The 26,238-nt window shown below is 36.3% G+C and overlaps 1 protein-coding gene across 3 annotated transcripts in view; it reads right to left on the reverse strand.

The window, feature by feature from the left end:
• Positions 1-26,238, reverse strand: part of TAF2 (TATA-box binding protein associated factor 2) — a 95,805-nt gene that overhangs the window by 59,010 nt on the left and 10,557 nt on the right. For 2 of the 3 annotated variants that reach the window (XM_064384545.1, XM_064384544.1), the window contains exons 3-10: positions 23,283-23,443; positions 12,403-12,521; positions 9,972-10,113; positions 7,922-8,153; positions 5,232-5,416; positions 4,540-4,653; positions 3,169-3,268; positions 645-730 (exon numbers count right to left, since the gene is read on the reverse strand). In XM_064384545.1, coding sequence (XP_064240615.1) covers positions 645-730; positions 3,169-3,268; positions 4,540-4,653; positions 5,232-5,416; positions 7,922-8,153; positions 9,972-10,113; positions 12,403-12,521; positions 23,283-23,443 — 1,139 coding nt within the window. Of the gene's footprint in view, positions 1-644; positions 731-3,168; positions 3,269-4,539; positions 4,654-5,231; positions 5,417-7,921; positions 8,154-9,971; positions 10,114-12,402; positions 12,522-23,282; positions 23,444-26,238 lie in introns of those variants that run through there. The other variant, XM_064384546.1, reaches the window with a different exon arrangement.

Raw genomic sequence — 26,238 nt, forward strand, 5'->3', positions numbered from 1 at the left:
GATTAAGTTGTTAGGGATCTACCCTCATGAATGGGATTAGCAACCTCATAAAAAGGCTGCAGGTTGAAGGGAGTGTTTTCTTGCCCTGCCATCCCTTCTACCTTGTAAGGACGCAACGTTCTACCCCACTGGAGGATGCAGCAACTAGGTGCCATCTTGGAAGCAGAGAGCAGCCCTCACCAGACACCAATCCTCCTGGTGCCTCAATCTTGAACTTGCCAGCCTCCAGAACAAGAAGTAAATTTCTGTGGTACTTTGTTATAGTAGCATAAACAAACTATGGCAACCGGTATCACACATCTTCAAAATGTGGCATATTGATCGAGGTAGGAGGATTGCTTGAGCCCAAGACTTTGAGATCAGCCTGGGTAACAATGTGAGACCCCATTAAAAAATTGTTTTCTTAATGTGGCTTATTAAAATTTAAAATACTTTAATCAATCTGATATTTTTAAAATTATTTTTAGATTTTACTTGTTACTTCCAACCTTATGAACTTATGAGTTTGTAAGCTTTAGCAAAGAATAGCAATGAGAAAGGTTAAATAGATTCTGAGGTACAATGAAATACTATTTGGCTCTTAAATGGAATGATTTTTATATGTAGTCAAGGTTTATAATATCATCTCTGAACAGTAAACATACTTATCCTTCTCTTTTCCTCCACCGAATATGGGATGTAGTAAAACTCCACCAGTTTTCAGTTCATATGCCACTATTTTGTCTAGCTCCTAAAAAATATATAAAAATAGAAGTCAGTAAAATTTGTAAAGTAAAATTATTTTACATATCAAATTTTAGAATTAAACTGTGAATTTTCATTTCCTAAAATCAGAATGTAAATTTCTTAAAATAAGTGAAATGCAGTTAAAGAGTAGTTTATGTTCTTATAAATAAAGCAGCCTACACAGCTGGCAGAATGACAAAAGCCAAAGACTTGTCTGCTTTGTGACTTCAGGGCTGGGCAGCAGCCTGGCAACTTTTTCTTATGGCTGTTCTCGATCTCTTTGAGCTGTCTCCCAAGTTTATCTTTCCCTTCTCTGTATTTTGCTTCAGGGAATTTAGGCGAGTAAAAAGGAATGAGAATAAATTATGTCAGGAATCCATCATTTTAAAAACTCCAGTCTTCTCTAACATGAGATAAATCAAAGTTTAAAAAAAAGGGTTTTGTTTTGTTCTGTTTTTTAACAGAAAAAAAAAGGAGGGCAGTTCTTTTGTTTTGAGACAGGGTTTCACTCTGTCACCCAGAGTGCAGTGGCTGATTATGGCTCACTGCCGCCTTTGACCTCCTGGACTTAGGTGATCCTCCCACCTCAGCCTCCCAAGAAGCTGGAACTACAGGCACATGCCATCATGCCTGGTTAATTTAAAAAAAAAAAAAAAAAAAAGCATAAGTGAAAAAAAGACACCACTACAATTATGCTGGAAACTCATGACTAGTGTAACTAATACAGATGTTGTATAGAAAAGTGGCAAACAGCATGGTGAAGCAATTAAAAGCCAAGTTGGAATCCTGAGTCTACTACTTACTAGCTGTGCACTTTGACGAAATAATTTAACCTTTGTTTCTGTGCCTCAGTTTCTTCATCTATAAAATGGAAATGATAGCAAAGTAGTTAGGAGAATTAAGATCATTACTATTTCTTTTTTTTTTTTTCCAAGTTGGAGTCTTGCTGTGTCATCCAGGCTGGAGTGCAGTGGCATGATCTTGGCTCACTGCAACCTTCGCCTCCTGGGTTCAAGCCATTCTCCTGCCTCAGCCTCCCGAGTAGCCAGGATTACAGGCACGTGCCACCATGCCCAGCTAATTTTTGTATTCCTAGTAGAGACTGGGTTTTACCATGTTGAGCAGGCTTGTCTCGAACCCTTGACTTCATGATCCCAACAATAATCCAAAGTGTTGGGATTACAGGAGTGAACCACTGGCCCAAGATCATCAATATTTATAAAATGTTTGTAACAGTGCCTGAAACATTTTAAGTGTTGTGTTATTTTGTTCTTCTTAATAGTTTCTGAAATGATGAACAGACTCCTCCAGTTTTAGATGTATAAATATGAATATGTTAGTAGCTAAAATCTTCGAAAATTAACTTTTTGGCTTACTTGAGTTTATTCTTGGGTGATAATAATATGTAAAATAAGAATAAGGAGAAGATAATAAGGTTTGTTTAATGAAGATATTAAAGGCTGTGATTTTTCCACCTGAGAATGAAGACACTAAGCATGATATGGTTAAAATGTTTATATATATGACCAGAATGTGCTAAGTAAAATACAAGAAGAGTGGTTTTTTTTTTTTTGGCCAAATCTATAAATTGTAAAAAAAAAAAAAAAAAAAAAAAGGAAGACATGACAATGACAACATAAATGCATTCAAGGCCTAGCCAGAATATAATAAGCAGTTAATATGTGCAAAGCATCATGCACATTACATGTATATGTCTAACAATCACTGCCCATGGGCAGACACTACTATTGCACTCCTTATACAGATGAGACTTGGAAAGATTAAGGTCACAAAGCTGAACAAATTTAGAAAGCACAGTTATAAATGAATACTATAAGGAGCTGGAACATACCTAATGACCAATCTCATGTTTACGGAACTTAAATATTCTCTTCCTTAGGGGGAAAAAAGTCTTTAGGGGCGAATGTTGACAATGGAGATTAGATTAAATAGACCATTAGTCTTTCTCAGTAAATTGATTCCCATTTTGCTGGGAAAAATTAGGGATTTTCAAGTAGTATTTTTAAAGTATTTTACAATCATTAAAAAAGGAGGGGCTGGGCATGGTGGCTCATAGCTGTAATCCCAACACTTTGGGAGGTTGAGGTGGGTGGATCACCTGAGGTCAGGAGTTCGAGACCAGCCTGGCCAACATGGTGAAACCCTGTCTCTACTAAATAATAAAAAAAAATACCTGGGCGTGGTGGCACGTGCCTGTAGTCCCAGCTATTCTGGAGGCTGAGGCAAGAGAACCCTGGAACCCAGGACGGGGAGGATGCAGTGAGCCGAGATCATGCCACTGCACTCCAGTCTGGGCAACATAGCGAGACTCCATCCAAAAAAAACCATAAAACAAAAAAATGGAGGACATGAGACTTGGAAATCAGGAGAACACTAAAGTCTTACTGACGTGTAAGTGGGTAAGGGATCTAGCTTTATTACCTCTTTAATCCAATGACGGTACTCATTAACACCAAAAGTTTTTTTCATCCAAAGTCCATAGATATAGCCTGAAATTCCCTTCAGCACCCATTCATCAGACCTAAGCAAAAAATCAAAGTATAAGTTACTTTTAATCATAAAAACGCCTCAGATAATGTCAAAGAGGACAATGGAATAAGTGTAGTGTGTATTTCTCTGCCCTCATAGAGAAAATGAAAATTATTAAGAAATCATTAGGTTTCCCAAACTTCCTCTGGCTGAGTTCTACTTGCCCATTCATTACACCTTATTCACACTTGCCTTTACCTTTAAGTATGAGACTGCTTTACAGTCTTGCTTCAGGTATAAATTACCAGAGTACATGCTCTATTCTGACAGTGCTGCTTCCCTCCTGCCCAACTCTGTTCTTAATGTCTCTGTCTCTAAGGAAATACTTGCTCATAGGCAGGACTACACTGTTCAATTCCAAAAGTACAATGCTATTATTGCCAATCCCATGCATTATGCCAATACCAACAGCATTCTAAAACCTAAAGTTTAATCGCTTCATTCATTTTTTTTGGTTTCTCTAGAAAAAAAAATCACAATTAACATCACTCACTCATTTATTCATTTGTATATTCAATCTATCCATCTACCCATCCATCCACCCACCCACCCACCCACCCATCCATCCATCCATAATATTTTGCCTACTATGTTCCAAGCACTATTCTTTAATGAAACTTCTATGTGTAGCTTTAGGAAAATTACAAATAAGAGATCTATCTTTAGCCTCTGCCCTCTCCCCTCCAGCAAACAAAAAAAGAAAACCAAGATTTACATACTGTATACAGTATAGAATGTTCACAATTATAATTTATAATCTTAATTTTTGTGCTTTTTTCAAAATCATCTTGCGTTAATAAAACAGAAAAGAAAAAACATTTATACCTTTCATTTCTTTCAACAAACTGGTACAAAGCTGAGCACTAGTAGGCAAATCCCTAAATAATTATTACTACTGCAGAGGAGCACTATTTTGCTCCTCTTAATAACTATTAAGTTATTTCCAATTGCTTTGAACATTAACATTAAAATACTACAGTTTTCTGTACATTTAAGTTCTTTTATTTACAGTATTCATTCAGTTTGTTAAGAGATTGTTTTACCAAAATCTTACCTTATAAAATGCAGAAGTGATAATATTAATTTCATGGCCAAAAAGTTAGCATGAAACTTAAAATCATCATTTTTCTTTAAATACATATAAAACAGTGTCTTTTAAATTAGCTATCTGCAATTAGGGCAAAGGTCAGCTTAAATGCAGGAAAAGAAAAGAAAAATAGAGTTGATTCTTTTCTCAGTAGTATGAGATTTCAGGTTACTCACCAAGACATTCTAGATATGAAACATCCAAAAAACTGCTGGGCCAAGGACTGGGCTAAACACCTTCTAGTCAAAGGTGTCTCATCTATAATCATGGCACTGTGTAAAAGATTTGTGCTGGAATTTAAAAAAGAAAGCTCATTATAACCAAGAAATAAATACTTATTCCGAGAAAATAAAATAATTCCACTTTTAAAATAATAGAAGTTAGATATAAAATAGAAAAAAAAAAAAAAATTCTCCCAAAGAGCTTTCTAATCTTTTCAAAATTTAGCTAAAATTCATCATTAGTAACTTTTGCTTAAAGCAAGGAGCACGTTTTCCACTGATGGTATCAGTAAATTTCTGACAATATCAGTATATTTTTAAATAGTGTCAGAAAAAATTCATACTAGTTAATCATACAATGATTTGTATAATTTTTTAATAATTTATTAAAACAAGACTAAAACAGGGAAAATATTAATTTTAGTTAATTCTGGATGAAAATGAGCCTTTCGAGTTATCTTAAAATTTTTGTCTTCATGTTTTTCTACATTTTTAAATTTTAAAAGCCAACCAAATTTTCTATAAAGCCAACCAAACCTAAATTGGAGAAAAGTTCAAAACTTCTCTTAAAATTGACCACAAAATCAGTAACTTTCCTTCACATCATTACCTTAATTTACGCATTTCAAATCTGAAGAGATACCAACCTAAAAATGCTCATGGAAGCATAAGCAGCCACTTCAACATAAGCCTCATCAATGAATACAGTCTTAAAACAGGAATATGGGTATCGACATGTAAGAATTTCTTCATAAAATTCAAAGACTTCATGAAGGTACGATGTGGTATGTTTAAGCAATGGAAGAAGCTGGGGCAAACAAAAATGAGTAACCTGAAAAGAAGAAGCAAGGAGGATCGTCTAAATCAAAGAGTTGACTTTTAATACTGTAAATTTCCTAAATATCTCAATTATAAATAAATGTTCTCAAAAATTTATTCTTTAATAATTTCAAGACGCTGAAAGAAAATGTTGTAAAATTAGTGATTACTTTTACTGATCACATTTATAAAATATTCATTGTACTTAAAAATTAAATTCGTGGTGGATTATAAGGCTGTGAAAGGCTTAGACCTACTAAAATATAACTCTGGTTCCAAATTCAATTAAAATTTCTTCTCAAATGTACACATAACAAGAAAGATTTAAATTTCAAAGGCTTATTATAAACCTACCTCTTATTCATAAATATTGAACCTAGTGAATAATGCATGTTAATACTATCTTACTAACCGTTACTGTTAATCATATTATCTGCATATAAAAAATAATTACTGTAGTCCCCCTCTGATACTTCAATTATGTATCAAAAACTGCAGAAAAGCTTAATGGTAGTTAGGAGATTAAAAAAAAAATGCCCGCAATAGAAATAGTAACTGGTTTTTTTATTAGGCTACATCTCACTTTGGTCACACAAATATCATAACTGATTAGAACAACCTTGTAAGGTTTCATGCAGGAGCGTGAAGGTATGGTAATCTCTTTGAGTTCAACAGAAGTTTGACAGGAAACTTTTGGTATAGGAAAAGAGAACATCCCAGAGTCGAAGATGGGAAGAAACCAGGTATGATAGGAGAAATATAAGTAAACTATTTTGAATATAACATATATTAGGATCAACTTATAGAAGATCTTGAAAGCCATGCTAAAGATTTCTAATTACTGCAGAATTACAAAAGCAAGGGAAGTTTTTAGTGTATCATCAAAATTATTCTTCTAATAACATTTAAAAAGAACAGATTAGAGGCTACCATAAGAGTGGCGAAAAGCATCTATGCATTATTAATGATCAGAGCCCAAATCTGTATCATGATTAACACTCCCTTTGTATGCAAATAAAAATACTATTCATCAAAAAAAGGTTTCATTTTTAGACAAACCTACACAACAGCAAATTTACTGCTAATGCAGGTAACAACTCATGTATTTGACACAGAGAAAGACTAAAGTCAGGAAAAATAATTCTTGACTGTCATTTGCCTTGTTCCTATTCAATAGCTCAGAGTAGAAAGAAAAATCTTCTCGAATACAAAATAGGTACTGATCAAACATTGATTTTAAAATTGATCATTTACCAAAGACAATAAAGTTCACTGCCAATATTATCAGTGGACAAACCTTTAAAAAGAGTCATTGTCAAGACAACATAAGCAAAACCATCGCAAAATATCCTGAATCTTTTCCATGAGTGATTTTACAAAATCCTGTGAATTTCAGCAAAGCAAATATAAATGGCGAACTGAGGAGCTCACCAAAAGCCTGCTGCCCTCAATTTTTCTTCACATGACTAGAAGAAATGCTGTTGAGATATACATAGTCAAATTATATGTATGTATTTTTTTAAAAAACTTAAGTTGAAGACTAAGGAAGAGAGTTAACAACTAATAAATAATTTTCTACTCAGCATAAGTCTCATGCTTGGAGAGGCCTAAAATTACTATTTGGCCTGTCAACTGATAAATGAATTGTAATAAGATATGTGCTGGGAAGAAACAAGTCTTCATGAGTTTGCTAACCAGATTTCTAACTCTGTCTATTTTCCTCTGTATATGTTGAAGTAAGAATAAATCTTGCTCTTTAATTTTGAATTTATAACATTTTAGATTCCAGAGATGAAACCATAACATTCAAAAACATGCTAAACAGCCAGGCGTGGTGGCTCACGCCTATAATCCCAGCACTTTGGGAGGCCAAGGCGGGTGGATCACGAGGTCAAGAGATCGAGACCATCCTGGTCAACATGGTGAAACCACGTCTCTACTAAAAATACAAAAAAATTAGCTGGGCATGGTGGCGCGTGCCTGTAATCCCAGCTACTCAGGAGGCTGAGGCAGGAGAATTGCCTGAACCCAGGGGGCGGAGGTTGCAGTGAGCCGAGATTGCGCCATTGCACTCCAGCCTGGGTAACAAGAGCGAAACTCCGTCTCAAGAAAAAAAACAACAACAAAAAAAACATGCTAAACAAAGAGATGACATTAGTAATGAACAGAATTAATTACAGAAATCAACCTATACTCTAAATCAAGATACAACCAAAGAGCTTTTGAAATGCTAAGCCCCCTGTTGGAAAATAATCTAAAATTTAAATACAACATTTTGAAAGAAATTCATTCAGTAATTCACATCATTAAATCTATCAGATAAGGAAACATTTTCTCTCTAGTCATATACTTGATAGTTGAAAAGCTATCTTTCTGTATTGAGACATAAAAGTATGTAAGACATTATCTCTGGTTAGAGGAGTTATTAAGAGTGAAGACTTAATATTTCATTAACATCTATCTTTTTAAAAGCAGTCAGAGGGCAGAAGGAGAGAAAGAGGGGAGAGCTCTGACTTACCTCATGCATGTATGGATCTACAAGTATTTCAAATGGTCCAATGGCCAAGGAGATATTTGATGCTGCTGTAGGAATGGTAAGCATATAATGGAAAGTTTTCTTCCTCATATCATGAGTATACACTGTCTCTACCAAATCTCCATTAGAAACGGCAACCATTGCAGCATCTACCGTAAATTCTAATTTCCATGTACACAATTCAGAGTATGAATCAACACAAGGGAACCAAAATCTAGAAAAAAGATTGACAGAATAGAAAATGCATTGAGAATGTCCTCTACATTGTTCACCGCACATGCAAGTTATTTCAGCATTTCTAGAAAATGAACAACAACAAAAAAAACTTCAGCTATTTGGCTACTGAAGCTTTTTACTATACAACCTGAACTGATAAAATAAAATCTGTTTCCAAATACTATTTGGCAACATTAAAAATATATATCATATAGTACCACCAGTTCAAACCCTAAAAAAGTTAAGCAATTCTTAGTTTCCAATGTTTTAAAAAATAATTTTAACTTGTATATGCACATTAGTCACATTAGTCAGTTTTTATGCAGCATTTATTTTCAGAAACTAAAAAAGATCGTAAAAAGTATTATAAAAATAATATTCAGAATTTATTCCATTAAATTATAAAACTACTTTTTTGGAGTATGTAACACATTGTATAAATTCAAATGAGTGCTAGTAAAAGATATAAAATGTATAGTCAGTTTTCATCAATTCAGGTAAGGTGTTATGTGACAGGGTAAGTACTCAGTATTGAGGCATAAAAGTGTATAAGACATTACCTCTGGTTTAGAGGAGTTATTATAATAATCTGAGGAGAGGTCGGGTGCAGTGGCTCACATTATAATCCCAGCACTTTAGGGGGCCAAGGCAAGTGAATCACCTGAGTTCAGGAGTTTGAAACCAGCCTGGGCAACGTGATGAAACCCTGTCTCTACTAAAAATACAAAAATTAACCAGGCATGGTGGCATGTGCCTGCAATCCCAGCTACTTGGGAGGCTGAAGCAGGAGGATCACTTGAACCTGCAAGGTGGAGGCTGTAGTGAGCCAAGATGGTGCCACTGCACTCCAGCCTGGGCGACAGGCTGTCTCCACTAAAGACATGGTGAAACCCCATCTCTACAAAAAATATGTAATTAGCCAAGTGTGGCGGCACACACCTATAGACCCAACTACTCAGAAGGCTAGGCAGGAGAATCACTTGAACCCAGGAGGTAGGAGTTTCAGTGAGCCAAGATTGTACCACTGCACTCCAGCCTGGCCAATAGAGTGAGATTGTTTAAAAAAAAAATTAGCTGAGTTGAGTAGCAGAATGTGGAGTGGGGAAGCAGAGAATGAAAGCAGGTGAAAGGAGGTCTCTGTGATGCTTGCAATATTCTTTGTCTCTAAGTGTAAATTACATGGGCTTGTTTACTTATGAAAATTCATCGAGCTTTACACTTTGTGCAATTTTCTGTATGTATATTTTACTTCAATATAAAGTTTTTTAAAAAGAAGAAAAATCAAGTGAGATGATTATTTTAGAACAGTAGACATGAAAAAGAGAGAGAAGAAGGGAGACGTAAGACTGAGGGGAGGGGCCAGGCTTGGTGGCTCACGCCTGTAATCCCAGCACTTTGGGAGGCCGAGGAGGGTGGATCACTTGAGATCAGGAGATAAAGACCAGCCTGGCCAACATGTGAAACCCTGTCTCCACTAAAAGTACAAAAAATTAGGCAGGTGTAGTAGTGAATGCCTATAATCCCAGCTACCTGAGAGGCTGAGGCATGAGAATCACTTGAACACAGGAGGCAGACGTTGTAGCAAGCAGAGATAGCACCACTGCACTCCAACAAAGGTGACAGAGCAAGATTGTCTCAAAAAAAAAAAGAAAAGAAAAAGAAATTGAGAAGGAATGACTAACAGAAAGTAATCTGAAAGAAGTCTAAATTTGGGAGGAAATAAAACCAGTATTTCTTATTTTACACTAAATTATGTATTGCTTATAAAAAATGCAATTTAAAAATTAATTGAAATATTTAAGAATCTGTAATCTACCTTGTAGAATTTTGATACCCACAAGAGAAAACATGAGCACCTCTCTCTGCCATACTTCCCTCTACGCTGGGTACCACAAAATGAAGACCTCCTTTGGGTTGATCCAAAGAAAAATTGATGTGTATCTTCAGGACCTTTAACTCTGCAACAAATAAATATACACATACATTGATATATAAGTAAGTTACAGTGGTCTATATAATAAAGGCAAAGATTTAATGTTGAACACGAAATGGAATTGAAGACTGAGATTTATATGAAAAACCACACTACTGGCCCACATTTGGACTTATACCATCTGTCTGCCTATATTAACTCAACAGACTGCTTCTATGGGTATTTCTACCTCCAATCAATTATAATTATTGCTTGTATTTTTTCCCCAAAATATACCTTTGGTTATGCCATATTCTCCTTTCAACATTTCTGACAATGTACAATGCCCAAAGAAAAAAGTCCAAAACGCCCACACTGCACACTTTAGGCCTTCCAAATCCAACCCCAAACTTACTGACATAGTTTGGCTCTGTGCCTCCACTCAAATCTCATCTTGTAGTTCCCATAATGCCCATGTGGTACAGGAAGGACCCAGTAGGAGGTAACTGAATCATGGGGGCAAGTCTTTCCCATGCTGTTCTCATGATAATGAGTAAGTGTCACATGATCTAATGGTTTTAAAAACGGAAGTTTCCCTGCACAAGCCCTCTCTCTCTTTATGCTGGCCACTATCTGCATAAGATGTGACTTGCTCCTCCCTGCCTTTTCCCAAGACTGTGAGGCCTCCCCAGCCATGTGGAACTGTAATTTCATTAAACCTCTCTTTCTTCCCAGTCTCAGGTATGTCTTTATCAGCAGTATGAAAATGAACTAATACACTTAACTTTTCAAGTTTTTTCTCCTATTACATTCTCCCATAAAATGAACCCTAGGTGACTTTGGGGAGTACAAGGATGAGAGGTAGAGGAGGAAACACTACTTGAGAATTTGCCTTATTATTATGGTTTTTATTATGCTTGATTTCTTCATTATAAACATGTGTTGCTTTTGTAAGATTTTAATTTCCTCCAAGCATTACAATCATATGGATCATCTCCAAACCCTAAACACGCAATGATGACTTCCACGTCTGTCCCCTAAATCAGGGTAAGTTCCTCCATAAATCCTATGCCACCCCTAAACCCCCCAATAGAAAGCAAAAAAAAAACAAAACAAAACAAGAAGTCTTATACTTATCTTAATTTTTATAAGGTTAAATAAATAGGCAAGGCAGAAGCTAATATACAATACTATAATGGCTAAAACTTTACACAAGACAAAAAGGTTTAAAAAGTCTGCAGAATGAGTATCAGAAATCCTATTTTTTAGCTTTAACTCCACCAATAATTTGCTAAGTGAACTTCAGCAGGTTACTTACTCATTAGACTTCAGATTACTCTTCTGTAAAAAGAAGCAATTGAACCAGATTGTTTAGGATCTTTCCTGCTACAAAATGCTGTAACTCTAAGCTAATTTGATATTTTGCAGGTTCTCAAATCTTGACAAACTGTTCTATCTATATGATTTTTTAAAAATATTTTTCATGGCCAGGCATGGTGGCTCACACCTGTAATCCCAGCACTTTGGGAGGTCAAGGCGGGCACATCACCTGAGGTCAGGAGTTTGAGACCAACCTGGCCAATATGGTGAAACCCCGTCTCTACTAAAAATACAAAAATTAGCTGGGCGTGGTGGTAGGCGCCTGTAACCCCAGCTACTCAGGAGGCTGCGACAGGAAAATCACTCAAACCCGGGAGGCGGAGGTTGCAGTAAGCTGAGATTGTGCCATTGTACTCCAGCCTGGGTGACAAAAGCGAAACTCCGTCTCAAAGAAAAAAAAAAACCAACAAAAACACAATTTGTTTTTTCCTTTAAAAAACAATGGTGAAATAAATTGCTTTTTTCACAGTCCTGAATTAATATTATCCTGTTGGCCAGTGATCCTTAATAAGAAAAAGAGCTTCCAACCCATTCTGTATATTTCAACTGGTTAATTTACATTAGGTTGGTTTATTTTTTTTTTTTTGAGACAGTCTCTCACTCTGTTGCCCAGGTTGGAATGCAGGGGTGCACTATCGGCTCACTGCAACTTCCACCTCCCGTATTCAAGTGATTCTCCTGTCTCAGCCTCCTGAGCAGCTGAGATTACAGGTGCCCGCCACCATGCCTGGCTAATTTTTGTATTTTTAGTAGAGATGGGGTTTCGCCATGTTGGCCAGGCTGGTCTTTAACTCCTGATCTCAGGTGATCTGACCGCCACAGCCTCCCAAAGTGGTGGGATTACAGGCATGAGCCACCGCGCCTGGCCAGCATCATTAGTTTTCATGTAAAATTCTCTAGTCCCTGAATCTAACATGATTTTAGTGTGCAGTCAGTAATGTTCTTGGTGCTTTACCATCGACGTGTTTCCATAGCTCTGATGGAACCTTAATGCAAAGTTCTCCATTTCCGGCGTCAGGGTCCACAGCACTAACTGCAGCTGCATAAGCATTGGAAAAATAATTGAGGTTTCTCCTGGGGGAAAATGAAAGAGCCAACTTTTAATAATAAGCCATATATCTAATCAAACATTTTCTTTTTTCTTTTTTTTTTTGAGATGGAGTCTCACTCTGTCACCCAGGCCAGAGTGAAGTGGCACCATCTTGACTCACTGCAACCGCCACCTCCCGGGTTCAAGCATTCTTGTGCCTCAGCTTCCCAAGTAGCTGGGATTACAGGCACCCGCCACCACACCTGGCTAATTTTCATATTTTTAGTAGAGATGGTGTTTTGCCATGTTGGTCAGGCTGGTTTTGAGCTCCTAACCTCTAGTAATCCACCTGCCTTGGCCTGCCAAAGTGCTAGGATTGCAGGCGTGAATCATCACGCCTGGCCTCTGAGCATTTTCTTAAATATAATTTGATACCAACTATTGGTAAGCATTTTATCTTCTTACATAATTCCTAAGAACATTCTTTAGCCAAGTAATGGTTTTTTCTACTCACCATGTTAAAAACTATTAAACTGTGAATACAAATGGAATATACATTCTACTCACCAAGTTATATGATTATTATTATGACTATTACATTCTTCATTAATTTTGGAATGCCAAAGCCACTTTTTTTGATACAAATGTAAAGAATATGTGAAGAATTGATTATTCTTTATCAATCTGGTAAAAATTAGAATGGATTCAACAAGCTTTGTAATTTGACAAAGATTAAGATGTCTAAAGCAAATTAGGATGGAAATCAATTCCTCAAAATGTAATACCACTCACCTCCACCCACTAGTGCATCACTATGTAGGCTTAATGAAGCAGAGAATTTTCAGAAGGCTCACTACTATATTCACTATGTCAGAAGAGACTACTAAATACTTGTTGCATAGTTATCTGACCTTATCTCCCATTTGATGAAAACAATACGATGAAGTCTTATGGAAATAGGAAAATGTTGTTCTCAATTGGTTTTTTAATTGTATTCCATAAAAGCAACTTATATGTGTATATATACACATATTACATTTCCTCACTGAAATTAGTTTAAAAAGGGTAAGAAACAAAAGACAGGAAAAAGATATGGGATGGGAAGGGCAAGAATACAAGATGAAATACATAAACACCATGAGCCACATCCTCGTTGTACACTGTTATATCTGTAATCCTGCCATTAGGTGTAGCCACAAGGTGAAGTTAGTGATGTTCCCATAGCTTAATAAAGTTTTCATCTAGTTAAAAAACAAGTTTTAGCCGGGTGTGGTGGCACACACCTGTAATCCCAGCACTTTGGGAAGCCAGGGTGGGTGGATCACTTGAGGCCAGGAGTTCGAATCCAGCCTGGCCAACATGATGAATCCCTGTCTCTATGAAAAATACAAAAATTAACCAGGTGTGGTGGTGCACGCCTGTAATTCCAGTTACTTGGGAGGCTAAGGCATGAGAATAGCTTGAGCCCAGGAGGCGGAGGTTACAGTGAGCTGAGATTGTACCACTGCACTCCAACCTGGGCAACAGAGTGAGACTCCAGCTCAAAAAAATAAAAAAAGAAAAAGAAAAGTTTCATATACTCTACTGAATAACTAAAGGAAAAATAAAATGGGAAAAGCCATTAAAGACACATTAAGGTCCTATAGACTCTTAACTTGACAAGAGGCCATTCCTTCTCCATCTTCATCCATCTCTCTACCAATTACAAAGGCTATAACAGAACTATGGCTTTACCAACTATTCAAGATAACAACTACAAAGCATAGAGTTCTGGAAGTAAAAAGACTTCTCAATATATTTTAATAATTTCTTTCTGTTAAATAAACATTGACATCCCAAGAATGTTCATAGCATCTTGACCAGTAGATCCCATCTCAAGAAACCACTTTCTTTGCTCACTCATAAGAAGCAACTCCTCTATCCACTGAAGTTGTAGCATCAGATTGCAGCAATTCAATCTTATCTTTAGGTTTCACTTCTAATTCTAGTTTCATGGCTATTTCTACCACAACTGCAGTTACTTCCTCCTCTAAATCCCTCAAAGTCATCCATGAGGTTTGGAATCAACTTCTTCCAAATTCTTGTTCATGTTGATGTTTTGACCGCCTCCCTAAATCATGAATGTCCTTAATGGCATCCAGAATGGTGCATCTTTTCAGGGTTTCAACTGACTTTCCCAGATCCCTCAGAGGAATCATTATCTATGGCAGCTATAGCCTTATGAAATGCATTTCTTAAATAGTAAGACTTAAAAGTAGAATTTCTTAATCTATAGGCTGCAGAATAGACACTATGTTAGCGCACATAAAAACAGTATTACTCTCCCAGTACATTTTCTTCAGAGCTTTTGGATAACCAGGTGTCTTGTCAATAAGCAGTAATATATTGAAAGCATTCTTCTTCTGACCAGTAATCTCAACAGTGGGCTTAAAATATTCAATTCAGTAAACCATATTGTGAACAGGGTGTTGTCATCCAGGCTTTGTTGCTCCATTTACAGAGAACAGGCAGAACAGATTTAGCATAATTGTTAAGGGTCCTAGGATTACTGGCTTTAACTTAAAGTTCCCAGCTGCATTAGCCCCTAATAAAAGAGTCAGCCTGTCCTTTGAAGCCAGGCACTGACTTCTCTTTAGCTAGGAAAGTTCTGGATAGCATCTTCTTCTAGTAGAAGCTGTTTCATCTACATTGACAATCTGTTGCTTAGTGTAGCAACCTTCATAAATAACCTTAGCTAAATCTTCCGGATAACTTGCTGCAGCTTCTACATCAGCACTTGTTGCTTCACCCTGCACTTTCATGTTATGGACAAAATTTCTTTCCTTAAATCTCATGAACCACCCTCTTCTAGCTTCAAAATGTTCTTCTGCAGCTTCCTTACCTCTCAGCCTTCACAGAACTGAAGAGAGTTAGGGCCTTGCTCTGGATTAGGTTTTGCCTTAAGAGATGGTGTGGCTGGTTTAATCTTCTATCCAGATCTTTAAAACCTTCTCCGCATCAGCAATAAGACTGCTTCATTTTCTTATCATTTGTGTATTCTCTGGAGCAGCACTTTTAATTTCCTTCAAGAACTTTTCCTTTGCAGTCACAACTTAGCTAACTGGCACCAAGAGGCCTAGCTTTTGGCCTTCCTCCCTAAGCTTAGTCATTTCTATAGCTTTTGGGTTTAAGTGAGAGATGTGAGACTCTTCCTTTCACTTGCACACCTAGAGGCCACTGTAGGATTATTAACTGACCTAATTTCAATATTGCGTGTCTCAGTAAATAGGGAGGCTGGAGGAAGGGGACAGAGACAGGGAACAGCTGGTCCACGGAGTAGTCAGAACACACACAACATTTATCATTTAGTTTGCCATCTTACATGGACGCCATCTGTGGCGCCCCCCCAAAACAATTACGATTGTAATATCAAAGATCTCTGATCCCAGATTTCCTTAACAGATACAACAATGAAAAAGTTTGAAATATTGCAAGAATTACAAAAATGTGACATAGAGACATGAAATGAGCACATGCTGTTGGGAAAATGGCACTGATAAACTTTCTTGATGTAAGCTTATCACAAACCTTCAATTTGTAAAAAAAAAAACAAAAAACACACACAGAACATGCAAGGCACAACAGAGCAAAGCACAATAAAAGGAGGTACATCTGTGGTTTTTTTTTTAATTATCATACAGTTAAAAAAAAAAAAAACTTTTTGGGTCTACAGTTGTATAAAGTTTAACACATGTACAGATTCAGTTAACCACCAAAATCAGGATACAGAACAGTCCTATCAACCCCAAAACATCCCTTATGCTATTCTTTGTGCCAAATAAATGGTATCACATAGAATGCTACCTTTTGAGACTGGCTTGTGTCACTACATTTTTGAAATTCATCCAAGTTGTTACACGTATTAATAATTTGTTCCTTCTGACATTGGGTATTATATTGTATAGACTGTACCAGTTTGTTTATCCACTGACCAGCAGAAGGGCCTTTAGGTTATTTTCAGCTTTTGGAAGCGTAAAATAAAAAAGTTATGAACGTTTGTGTACAAGTCTTTGTGTGAATCTATGCATCATCTCTGTAGTACAAATACCCAACAGTGGGACTACTGATGGTAAACACATTTAACTTTTTAAAAATCTACAAAAAAACACATTTAACTTTTTAAAAATCTATAAAACTGTTTCAGAAGAGTTGTACCGTTCTGCATTGCCACCAGCAATATCTGAAAGTGCCAGTTGCTCTAAACCCTTGTCAGCACTTACTTAACATACCATCTAATTTTAATGACTATTCTATCTACAGAGTATAATTTATTTTCAACAACATTCAAAAACATAAAATTTGATGATTGCACAACTTGTATTCCCAGTAAGTTATCAGCGAAATTAAAAAATAAAACAACTATTGTACAAAAAGAAAGCCAGATTTAAACATTACCTATTAGTTATTAGTTTTTTTATGGGAAATTATTTTCATTTAATCTCATTTCCTGAGAAAAGGTGAAGTGGTCCAAATAAAATGGGTAAGTCATTATAAATGGAATCAACTGGGAAGCCAATTTCAAATAATCTGATGGTTTGGATTTCAATATGCAAATCAAATCTTTTCTTTCATAATAACTTCATAGAGGTCAAAAATTAAAGTGTAAAATTATAATGTATTTTCAATTTTCAGAAAAATAATGACTACAAAATATTTAGTATGTCATAGTCCTATAACCTCTACCATCTCCATTGGCTATACATTTTTAAGCTATTGGGTGTGGGTTAGAGTATCCTATGTGACAGTATTAGGTTAACTAACTACCTGGGCCTTTATAATTTTGTGTTGTATCTATTTGATTGGAAGGCGTTATTTTAAAAGAGAACTTTGGGAAAGGCAGATAGCTAAGGTCTTTAGCATGCTCCTAGATGTTTCTGATACTTATTTCTAAAATAACTTTCCTTCTTTAATGAACCAACAAAGCTAAAACAGAAATTACACACAGCAGATTTAATTCAGTGCTAAAATTTGATTTTACCATTGATTTTTTTACATATGTCTTAACACTGAAAGAAGTAATGTACTATACTATTTAATCACATTTTTAAATTATTTGTTTTAAAGTTAAGGTGCCATGCCCTCCTATTTTTGATTGAAAGAGTGTGCTTACAATGGTTGAGATTCAGCTCTTTTGAACTAGAGGGGAGTGTAAGGAAAAGAAACATTTAGATAAGAGGCTGAAAGGCACTTCTATCTATTTTATCCAACTGTTAGCTGACATGTTAACATTACGTATACTAACAAATATAAACTACTATCAGAGATTACTACAAATAACTCCATACACATAAATCAGTAAATCTAGAAGAAATGGATAAATTCCTGGACACTTACACCCTCCCAAAACTAAACCAGCAAGAAGTTGAATCCCTGAATAGACCAATAACAAGGTCTGAAATTGAGGCAGCAATTAATAGCCTACCAAACAAAAAAATGTCCAGGACCAGCCGGGTTCACAGCCAAATTCTACCAGAGGTACAAAGAGGAGCTGGTACTATTCCTTGTGAAACTATTCCAAAAAACACAAAAAGAGGGAATCCTATCTAACTCATTTTATGAGACCAACATCATCCTGACACCAAAACCTGGCAGAGACACAACTAAAAAAGAAAATTTTAGGCCAATATCCATGATAAACATTGATGTGAAAATCCTTAATAAAATACGGGCAAACTGAATGCAACAGCACATCAAAAAGCTTGTCCATCACGATCAAGTCGGCTTCATCCCTGGGATGGAAAGCTGATTCAACATACACAAATCTACAAATGTAATCCATCACATAAACAGAACCAAAGACAAAAACCACATGATGATCTCAATGGATGCAGAGAAGGTCTTCGACAAAATTCAACAGCCCTTTATGCTAAAAACTTTCAATAAACTAGTTATTGATGGAATATATCTTGAAATAATAAGAGCTATTTATTACAAACCCACAGCCAATATCATACTGAATGGGCAAAAACTGGAAGCATTCCTTTTTAAAACTGACACAAGACAAGGATCCCCTCTCTCACCACTCCTATTCAACATAGTATTGGAAGTTCTGGCCAGGGCAACCAGGCAAGAAAAAGAAATAAAGGGTATTCAATTAGGAAAAGAAGAAGTCAAATTGTCTCTATTTGCAGATGACATGATTGTATATTTAGAAGACCTCATTGTCTTAGCCCCAAATCTCCTTAAGTTGATAAGCAACTTCAGCAGAGTCTCAGGATACAAAATCAATATGCAAAAATCACAAGCATTCCTATACACCAATAATAAACAGAGCCAAATCATGAGTGAACTCCTATTCACAACTGCTACAAAGAAAATAAAATACCTAGGAATACAACTAACAAGGGATGTGAAAGACCTCTTCAAGGCGAACTACAAATAACTACTCAAAGAAATAAGAGAGGACACAAACAGATGGAAAAACATTCCATGCTCATGGTTAAGAAGAACCAATATTGTGAAAATGGTCATACTGCTCAAAGTAATTTATAGATTCAATGCTATCCCCATCAAGCTACCAATGACTTTCTTCATATACTTGGAAAAAACCACCTTAAACTTCATATGGAACCAAAAAAGAGACCACATGGCCAAGACAATCCTAAGCAAAAGAAACAAAGCTGGAGGCATCACACTACCTGACTTCAAACTATACTACAAGGCTACAGTAATCAAAACAGCATGGTACTAGTACCAAAACAGAAATACAGACCAATGGAACAGAACAGAGGCCTCAGAAGTAATGCCACACATCTACAATCATCTGATCTTTGACAAACCTCACAAAAACAAGCAATTGGGGAAAGGATTCCCTGTTTAATAAATGGTGTTGGGAAAACTGGCTAGCCATATGCAGAAAGCTGAAACTGGACCCCTTTCTTACACCTTATACAAAAATTAACTCCAGAAGGATTAAAGATTTAAACATAAGACCTAACACCACAAAAACCCTAGAAGAAAACATAGACAATACCATTCAGGACATAAGCATAGGCAAAGACTTCATGACTAAAACACCAAAAGCAATGGCAACAAAAGCCAAAATACACAAATAGGATCTAAATAAACTTAAGAGCTTCTGCACAGCAAAAGAAACTATCATTCAAGTAAACTGGCAACCAACCAACAGAATGGAAAAAAATCTTTGCAACCTACCCCTCTGGCAAAGGGCTAATATCCAGAATCTACAAATAACTTAAATAAATTTACAAGGAAAAAAAAAAAAAAAACTCCATCAAAAAGTGGGCAAAGGATATGAACAGACACTTTTCAAAAGAAGATATTTATGCAGCTAACAAACATATGAAAAAAAGCTCATCATCACTAGTCATTAGAGAAATGCAAATCAAAACTACAACATTAGAGAAATGTAAATCAAAACTACAATGAGACACCATCTCATGCCAGTTAGAATGATGATCATTAAAAAATCAGAAGACAACAGATGCTGGAGAGGATGTGGAGGAATAACAATGCTTTTACACTGTTGGTGGGAGTGTAAATTAGTTCAACCATTGTGGAAGACAGTGTGGTGATTCCTCAAGGATCTAGAAATAGAAATACCATTTAACCCAGTAATCCCATTACTGGGTACATATCCAAAGGATTATAAATCATTCTATTATAAAGACACATGCACATACATGTTTATTGCAGCACTGTTTACAACAGCAAAGACTTGGAACCAATCCAAATGCCCACCACGGATAGACTGGATAAAGGAAATGTGGCACATATACAACATGGAATACTATGCAGCCATAAAAAAGGATGAGTCCATGTCCTTTGCGGGGACATGGACTAAGTTGGAAACTATCATTCTCAACAGACTGACACAAGAACAGAAAACCAAACACCCCCATGTTCTCACTCATAAGTGGGTGTAGAACAATGAGAACACATGGACACAGGGAGGGGAACATCACACACCAGGGCCTATCAGGGGGTGGGGAGGCTAGGGGAGGAATAGCAGGCGTTGGGGGGATTGGGGAGGGATAACATTAGCAGAAATACCTAATACAGATGATGGGGGGATGGATGCAGCAAACCACCATGGCACGTGTACGCCTGTGTAACAAACCTGCACATTCTGCACATGTACCCCAGAACTTAAAGTATAATAAAAAACAAAAAGTCTCATCTAACTGCTAATAAACTTAATATTTCTTCTGAATAATTGTTGTGTTTTTGTCTTATGCCTTATGAATCTTAAAAAAAACCCCTCTTTGCTGTGGCAATCAGAAATATGAGACACCAATCTGCAGTTTTCCTCTAGGAATTGTGCAGTAACTTAATAGTGGGTATCCACCATCCATACTTGTTTACCCTTCATGCTAATTTCATTAGCTACTTCCTAAAACTTTTGACTAATAAAACTCTAAGATCAATTTCAAATTCTTTTTGAATAAATCAGAGGATAAACAGAAGTAAAAATGCTGAAAATCACCCAAGAGTAATGAAGATTCTAAAGCTAAGCAAAAAAGCAGGGATAGTCAAGCAAACTAGTCAATTATTTATTAGTCAAGCATTTACTAAGTGGCCATGGGAAAGAGTTATGGTTCTAGTTAAAAGAAAAATTTTAAATATATTCCATCTTTCCCAATTTCCTAAACTAATCTTTGAAAAGATTCTCTTTTAGAACTTCCTTTTCATTCTTTATATTATATTTATAACAAGTCTGTAGCCTGTTAGGAACCAGGCCACACAGCAGGAGGTGAGTAGCAGGTGAGCAAGCATTACCTTCTCAGCTCTGCCTCCTGTCAGATCACCAGCAGCACTAGATCCTCATAGGAGCCTAAACTCTATTGGGAACTGTGCATGCAAGAGATCTAGGTCACAGGCTACTCATGAGAATCTAATTCCTGACGATCTGAGGTGGAAGTTTCATCCAGAAGCCCCCTGCCCCGCTGGTCTGTAGAAAAACTGTCTTCCAGGAAAGACACTAAACACTAGTGATTTAAAACACTAAAAGTAATGAGGCATCTTTCATATCACTAGAGAAAAATTTTAGGGAGTATCATCAAAATAAAAATAACAAAGTAAAGCTTGCTTGCTTCCTTAACAGACCAGGAGCCCTGTCACTACAATAACAGATTCTATCTTGAGACCTGGGCAGCAACAACAAATTATTAGTAAAAAAGATGTACAGACACTGTCTTCTGTGACTGACAAACAGGCATCTTACCCTATTATCAAATGCAGAGATCTAGGCTGGATAGGGTGAGTATTCTGGCTTTCAGGCAAGGCAATGGGTCCCTTATCTGCTCTTTAACAGGTGACCTTTCCATTTATTAGTAGTGTATACTAACTACCCCAAAGGTAGATGCTTTTGCTTTTGTTTTATGGGGGAAAAGGGATGCAGATAATTTTGTGATAAGTTTTTTATGTCAATTCTACAAATGCATCTTTAAAAGCAATGTAATTTCAACAACTCATCTTTGTGAAATGGAAAGTTATAGGAGTAAATCAGGGATTCCCTGAATTTTTCCAATCTCATTTGCGTATTACCTCTCTAAATGTGAAAGATTTTAAACCACTGATTACTGGGACCATAAATATGTCTAAAAATAAGCCTCCCTTCTAAACCTTTGCAATTCCTTATGGCAGTGATTCTCAAACCTCAGTCTGTATCAGAATCACCTGGCAAGCTTGTTAAAACACAATCTGTAGGACCCTATCCCCAGTTTCTGATTCAATAGGTCTGGGGTATTGCTTGAGAACTGGCCGGTCTAAGAAGTTCCCAGTTGACAGTGATGCTTGTCTGGGAATCACACTTTGAGAACTGCTACACCTTAAGGCAATATTATACATCTAGACTAGTTAAAATATCATTTTGACTAAAAAGTTTGATATAAGTTTTGGCATCCTACCCAAAACACAAAGAATCACAGAAATGATACAACTCAATGTTATCAAAGCTTTGAAAAGCAAGTGCCCGCAAATGTACTAATTTATACTAATTTAAATACTAGGGCACAATCAGGTAAAATACTGAAAAGAGACATTAGAAATGATAAGTAATAATCCAAAGGAAAAAAATTTGTATGTGCAAAAACATTCACTCACTACTTATGACTACAAAATGCCAAACAACTGGAGAATAATTATACAAATTATAATAGACTGAACAAATGGAGTATTAACCATAAAGATGACCAAAAAATGAAGCACGTGCACTGTGCGCACGCGCACACACACACACACACACAGAAAATGGAAACAAAGTATGAAAGAAAATAGAACATAAAATGGATAGCAGCAATATGTTCAATGATAAAAATCAGAAGTAGCCTCAATAGATGTAATATTTATTTAAGGTGAATAAATGAGCTATTTTAGACATAATGTTTTTATAATATAGCAGTCAAAATATTTCACAGAATATTTTAAAGTAGCTTCTGGTCTACAGATTACAGTAACCATCTAACCCACTGAAAATACTTTCAATATTTATGAAGTAAATAGTCAAGAAAAACATTAAAAGTAAAAAAAATTACTAAGATAATCTAATTAAAGTTCCTAAATAATGCTTCCTTAAAATTTTAACATGAAGAAGGGAAACTTAGAACTATGTTGGGCACAGCTAGCAAAATCACTTAATCAAACGTACAGAGTGGTAAAACAGGTATTTTAATTAGAAAAAAAGATTGGGATTCAAAGTCTAGTAACGATCTAAAAAAAAAATATTTTGAGAAAAACTAATGCAATCATTAAAAATATTTTTTAAAAACTGTTAAAAATAATAACTTTTAAAGTATGTAACTTACTGTTTTGATTCACTGTGACAAACTTCCAAGGTTGGATCATTATAAATAAAAGCAGCCTCTAAGTCATTGATCCTTACTCGGTATATTCTACACTGTTTGCTGTTCAACTTGATTCTATTCAAGTTTGCAACTGTGGGAAATATAGTCAGTTCCACAAATCCCTGTAAAGAAAGAGAGTAACAACTTCATTACAAAGACTGGTATGTTTCAGAATATAGTTTTTATTTTTACCACTTACATACATACTACACTCCAGAGACAAAATCCCAAATAGCTATACACATACATATGTTTTCCAAGTATTTTAATTTCAAACATGATTGTCCTAGTGACTGAATGGGTGTGAGTTATGTATACTTTATCATCCCGGTGGTTCATATTCACTATCAGTGTAAATTAGGCAGTCAGAAAAAAATAAAAGGCTTGCTACTCTCAAAAACCAGAATTTCTAAGCAGGCTAGAACTAAAAAGGGAGGAAGAAAAAAATGACAGCAGAAAAAGAATCAAAACCAGAAGATTGATGAGGGAAAGAACATGGAAGAAAAAAATGGGGTAAAAAATTATACCACCGAAGCTAACAAGTATGAGTTTCTGCTTATGAGGTGGCAAGTGCTACAAAAGATATCAAGGCAAGCAGGGAAAATCTGCTGCTATATCCAGATCCATGTTCTACCATGTTAGCTGTATGGTATGCAATCTATCTGTATCTGACACATGAAAACCAGTTAAATACAGACTTTCCTCTTGTATTGAATCAATGGGAAAGACGAATAGATGAATCATGGAATGTATGTCCAGTGTGATTTTAATATCCTGGGTTGAAAACTGATGTACTCAAACATAAAACAAGAGAGGTTATAGTAATATTTCAGGGGCTCCAAAGTGAACAGAAAACATTCAGAGGCTGTAACAGAAATATCTAAGGAAAATTCAGATAGTAACCTTAGAGAACTAGATTATAATGGCTGCTACTGGCCAGGCACAGTGGCTCATCTGAGGTCAGGAGTTCAAGACCAGCCTGGCCAACATGGTGAAACCCCATCTTGTAAAAAAAAAAAAAAAAAAGTTTAAAAATGGCTGCTACCATGTACCAGACATTGCACTAGATACTTTCCTATGTTCCCTGTAATCCTAATACCAACTCTAAGAGACAAGACTACTTTATACTTTTTACAGAGAAGCTACAAATACTACTGTAAAGTATTTTTAAAAAAGAACTTTTTACAGATAACAAAGGTAAAAAAAATTAGGTCACTAATAAGTAGAGAATTGAGATTCAAACACATCTAATGATTCCAAATGATTCTCACTATGCCATAATGCCTCTGGGTAGAAAGGTTTTAAATAATATGCAATAATTGTTTTTAGGTAATATTTAGCCCAACTGCCTCAAGAAAGCCTAGAGATTCTGTAGCCCCTTTGTTCTCAATTCCCAAGTAAGAAGAGAGCCATACACCCTTAAATTAGAACAATCTGCACAGATCTGTGAGTTAGAAATGCAGAAAAACAGAAGCGCAAACGCCAAAATACAGTTGATAAAGATTCTGTGTTTAAAGGTGTAAACTGAGCAGCTGTAGGAAGAATAACCAGAATCCCTTTAATTAGTATATCTGTCATCCAATGACCATTCTAAATTTAAATAAGCTTAGATGGCTGAAAGATAAGAAGTAGAACCAAGACAACTACAAAACAAAAGATTAAAGAAAGTGCTGACAACAGCTACTTTGGGTGGGACATAAGAACAGCATCTGGCTTTCTAAACTCTGGTAACAATGATAGAATGAAGGAATGCATTTCATGAAGATAGGGAAAGCCCAGTCTCCTTGTACCATCAAGTCTCTAACACCACCTAGGACTCTAACCTACACCTGCCTGAAACATTCAGACCCATTAACCTCTACAGGTCTTCAATCTCTGTCACCCTTAGCCACTGGTCATCTGCAAGCCCCTCAGGTCATCTAGCCTCTCACTCCTTGCTGCTTGCTCTCTCCCCACCACTTCACAGATAACCATCCTCCTGGAGCCCACATTCCATTTTCAACATTTCCCCTGTGCCTTTCAACCTTTTCTAAAACTCCCTCTCTACCCTCTAGCCTTAAATGAAATGGCTCCTGAATCCTCCTAGACAAGAAGCTACTTATTCTCCCATTCACTATAAATGAGGAAAATAGGCATTCTCCCAGTTTCCACTACTGCTTCTGGGCAATTTATAGGATTTTAATTTAATGTACACTATAAGGGTAAGAGTAGCATAGTGTCACAGTTAAAAGCAGGTGTTCTGGAGGTAGACTCCCTGTATTCAAATCCTAGCTCTATTACTTAGTAATTCTATGACCTTGAGCTAGTGACCCCAGCTCACTGTGCCTCAGTTTTCTCATCAAAAATAATGACACTACTGTCCTTCTAGTATTATTATGACAACGGAACAGCCAGGCATGACTAAAGTGGAAGGATTGCTTGAACCTGGGAGGTTGAGGCTGCAGCGAGCTGTGATTGTGACACTGCATTCCAGTCTGGGTGACAGAGCAAGATCGCAACTCAAAAAAACAAAACAAAACAAAAACAACTGAACAATTTAATACATGGAGCATACTTAAAATTGTAGCTAGCACCTAGTATACGCTTAATAAATGTTTTTGTTATTCTTTTCTGCTTATCGTTTATGTTCATGCTAGACAGGTACACCATCCTCTATGCTTCTTATCTATACAACTCCCCAACATTTGCAGAAGGCTTATACTTTTGCTTTTTATTTTTCTTTTTCAGAGACAGGGTCTTGCTCCGCCACCCAGGCTAGAATGCAGCATAGCAATCATGGCTTAATGCAGCTTCAACCTCCCAGGCTCAAGTGATTCTCCCACCTCAGCCTCCAGAGTAGCTGGGGACTACAGGCATGCACTACCATGCCTGGTTAATTAAAAACTTTTTTTCAATAAAGATGGGTCTTATTATGTTC

The sequence above is a fragment of the Aotus nancymaae genome, unplaced genomic scaffold, assembly GCF_030222135.1.
Source record: "Aotus nancymaae isolate 86718 unplaced genomic scaffold, 86718_ANA_hifiasm-v0.15.2.pri h1tg000036l, whole genome shotgun sequence".
NCBI classification, from domain to species: Eukaryota; Metazoa; Chordata; class Mammalia; order Primates; family Aotidae; genus Aotus; species Aotus nancymaae.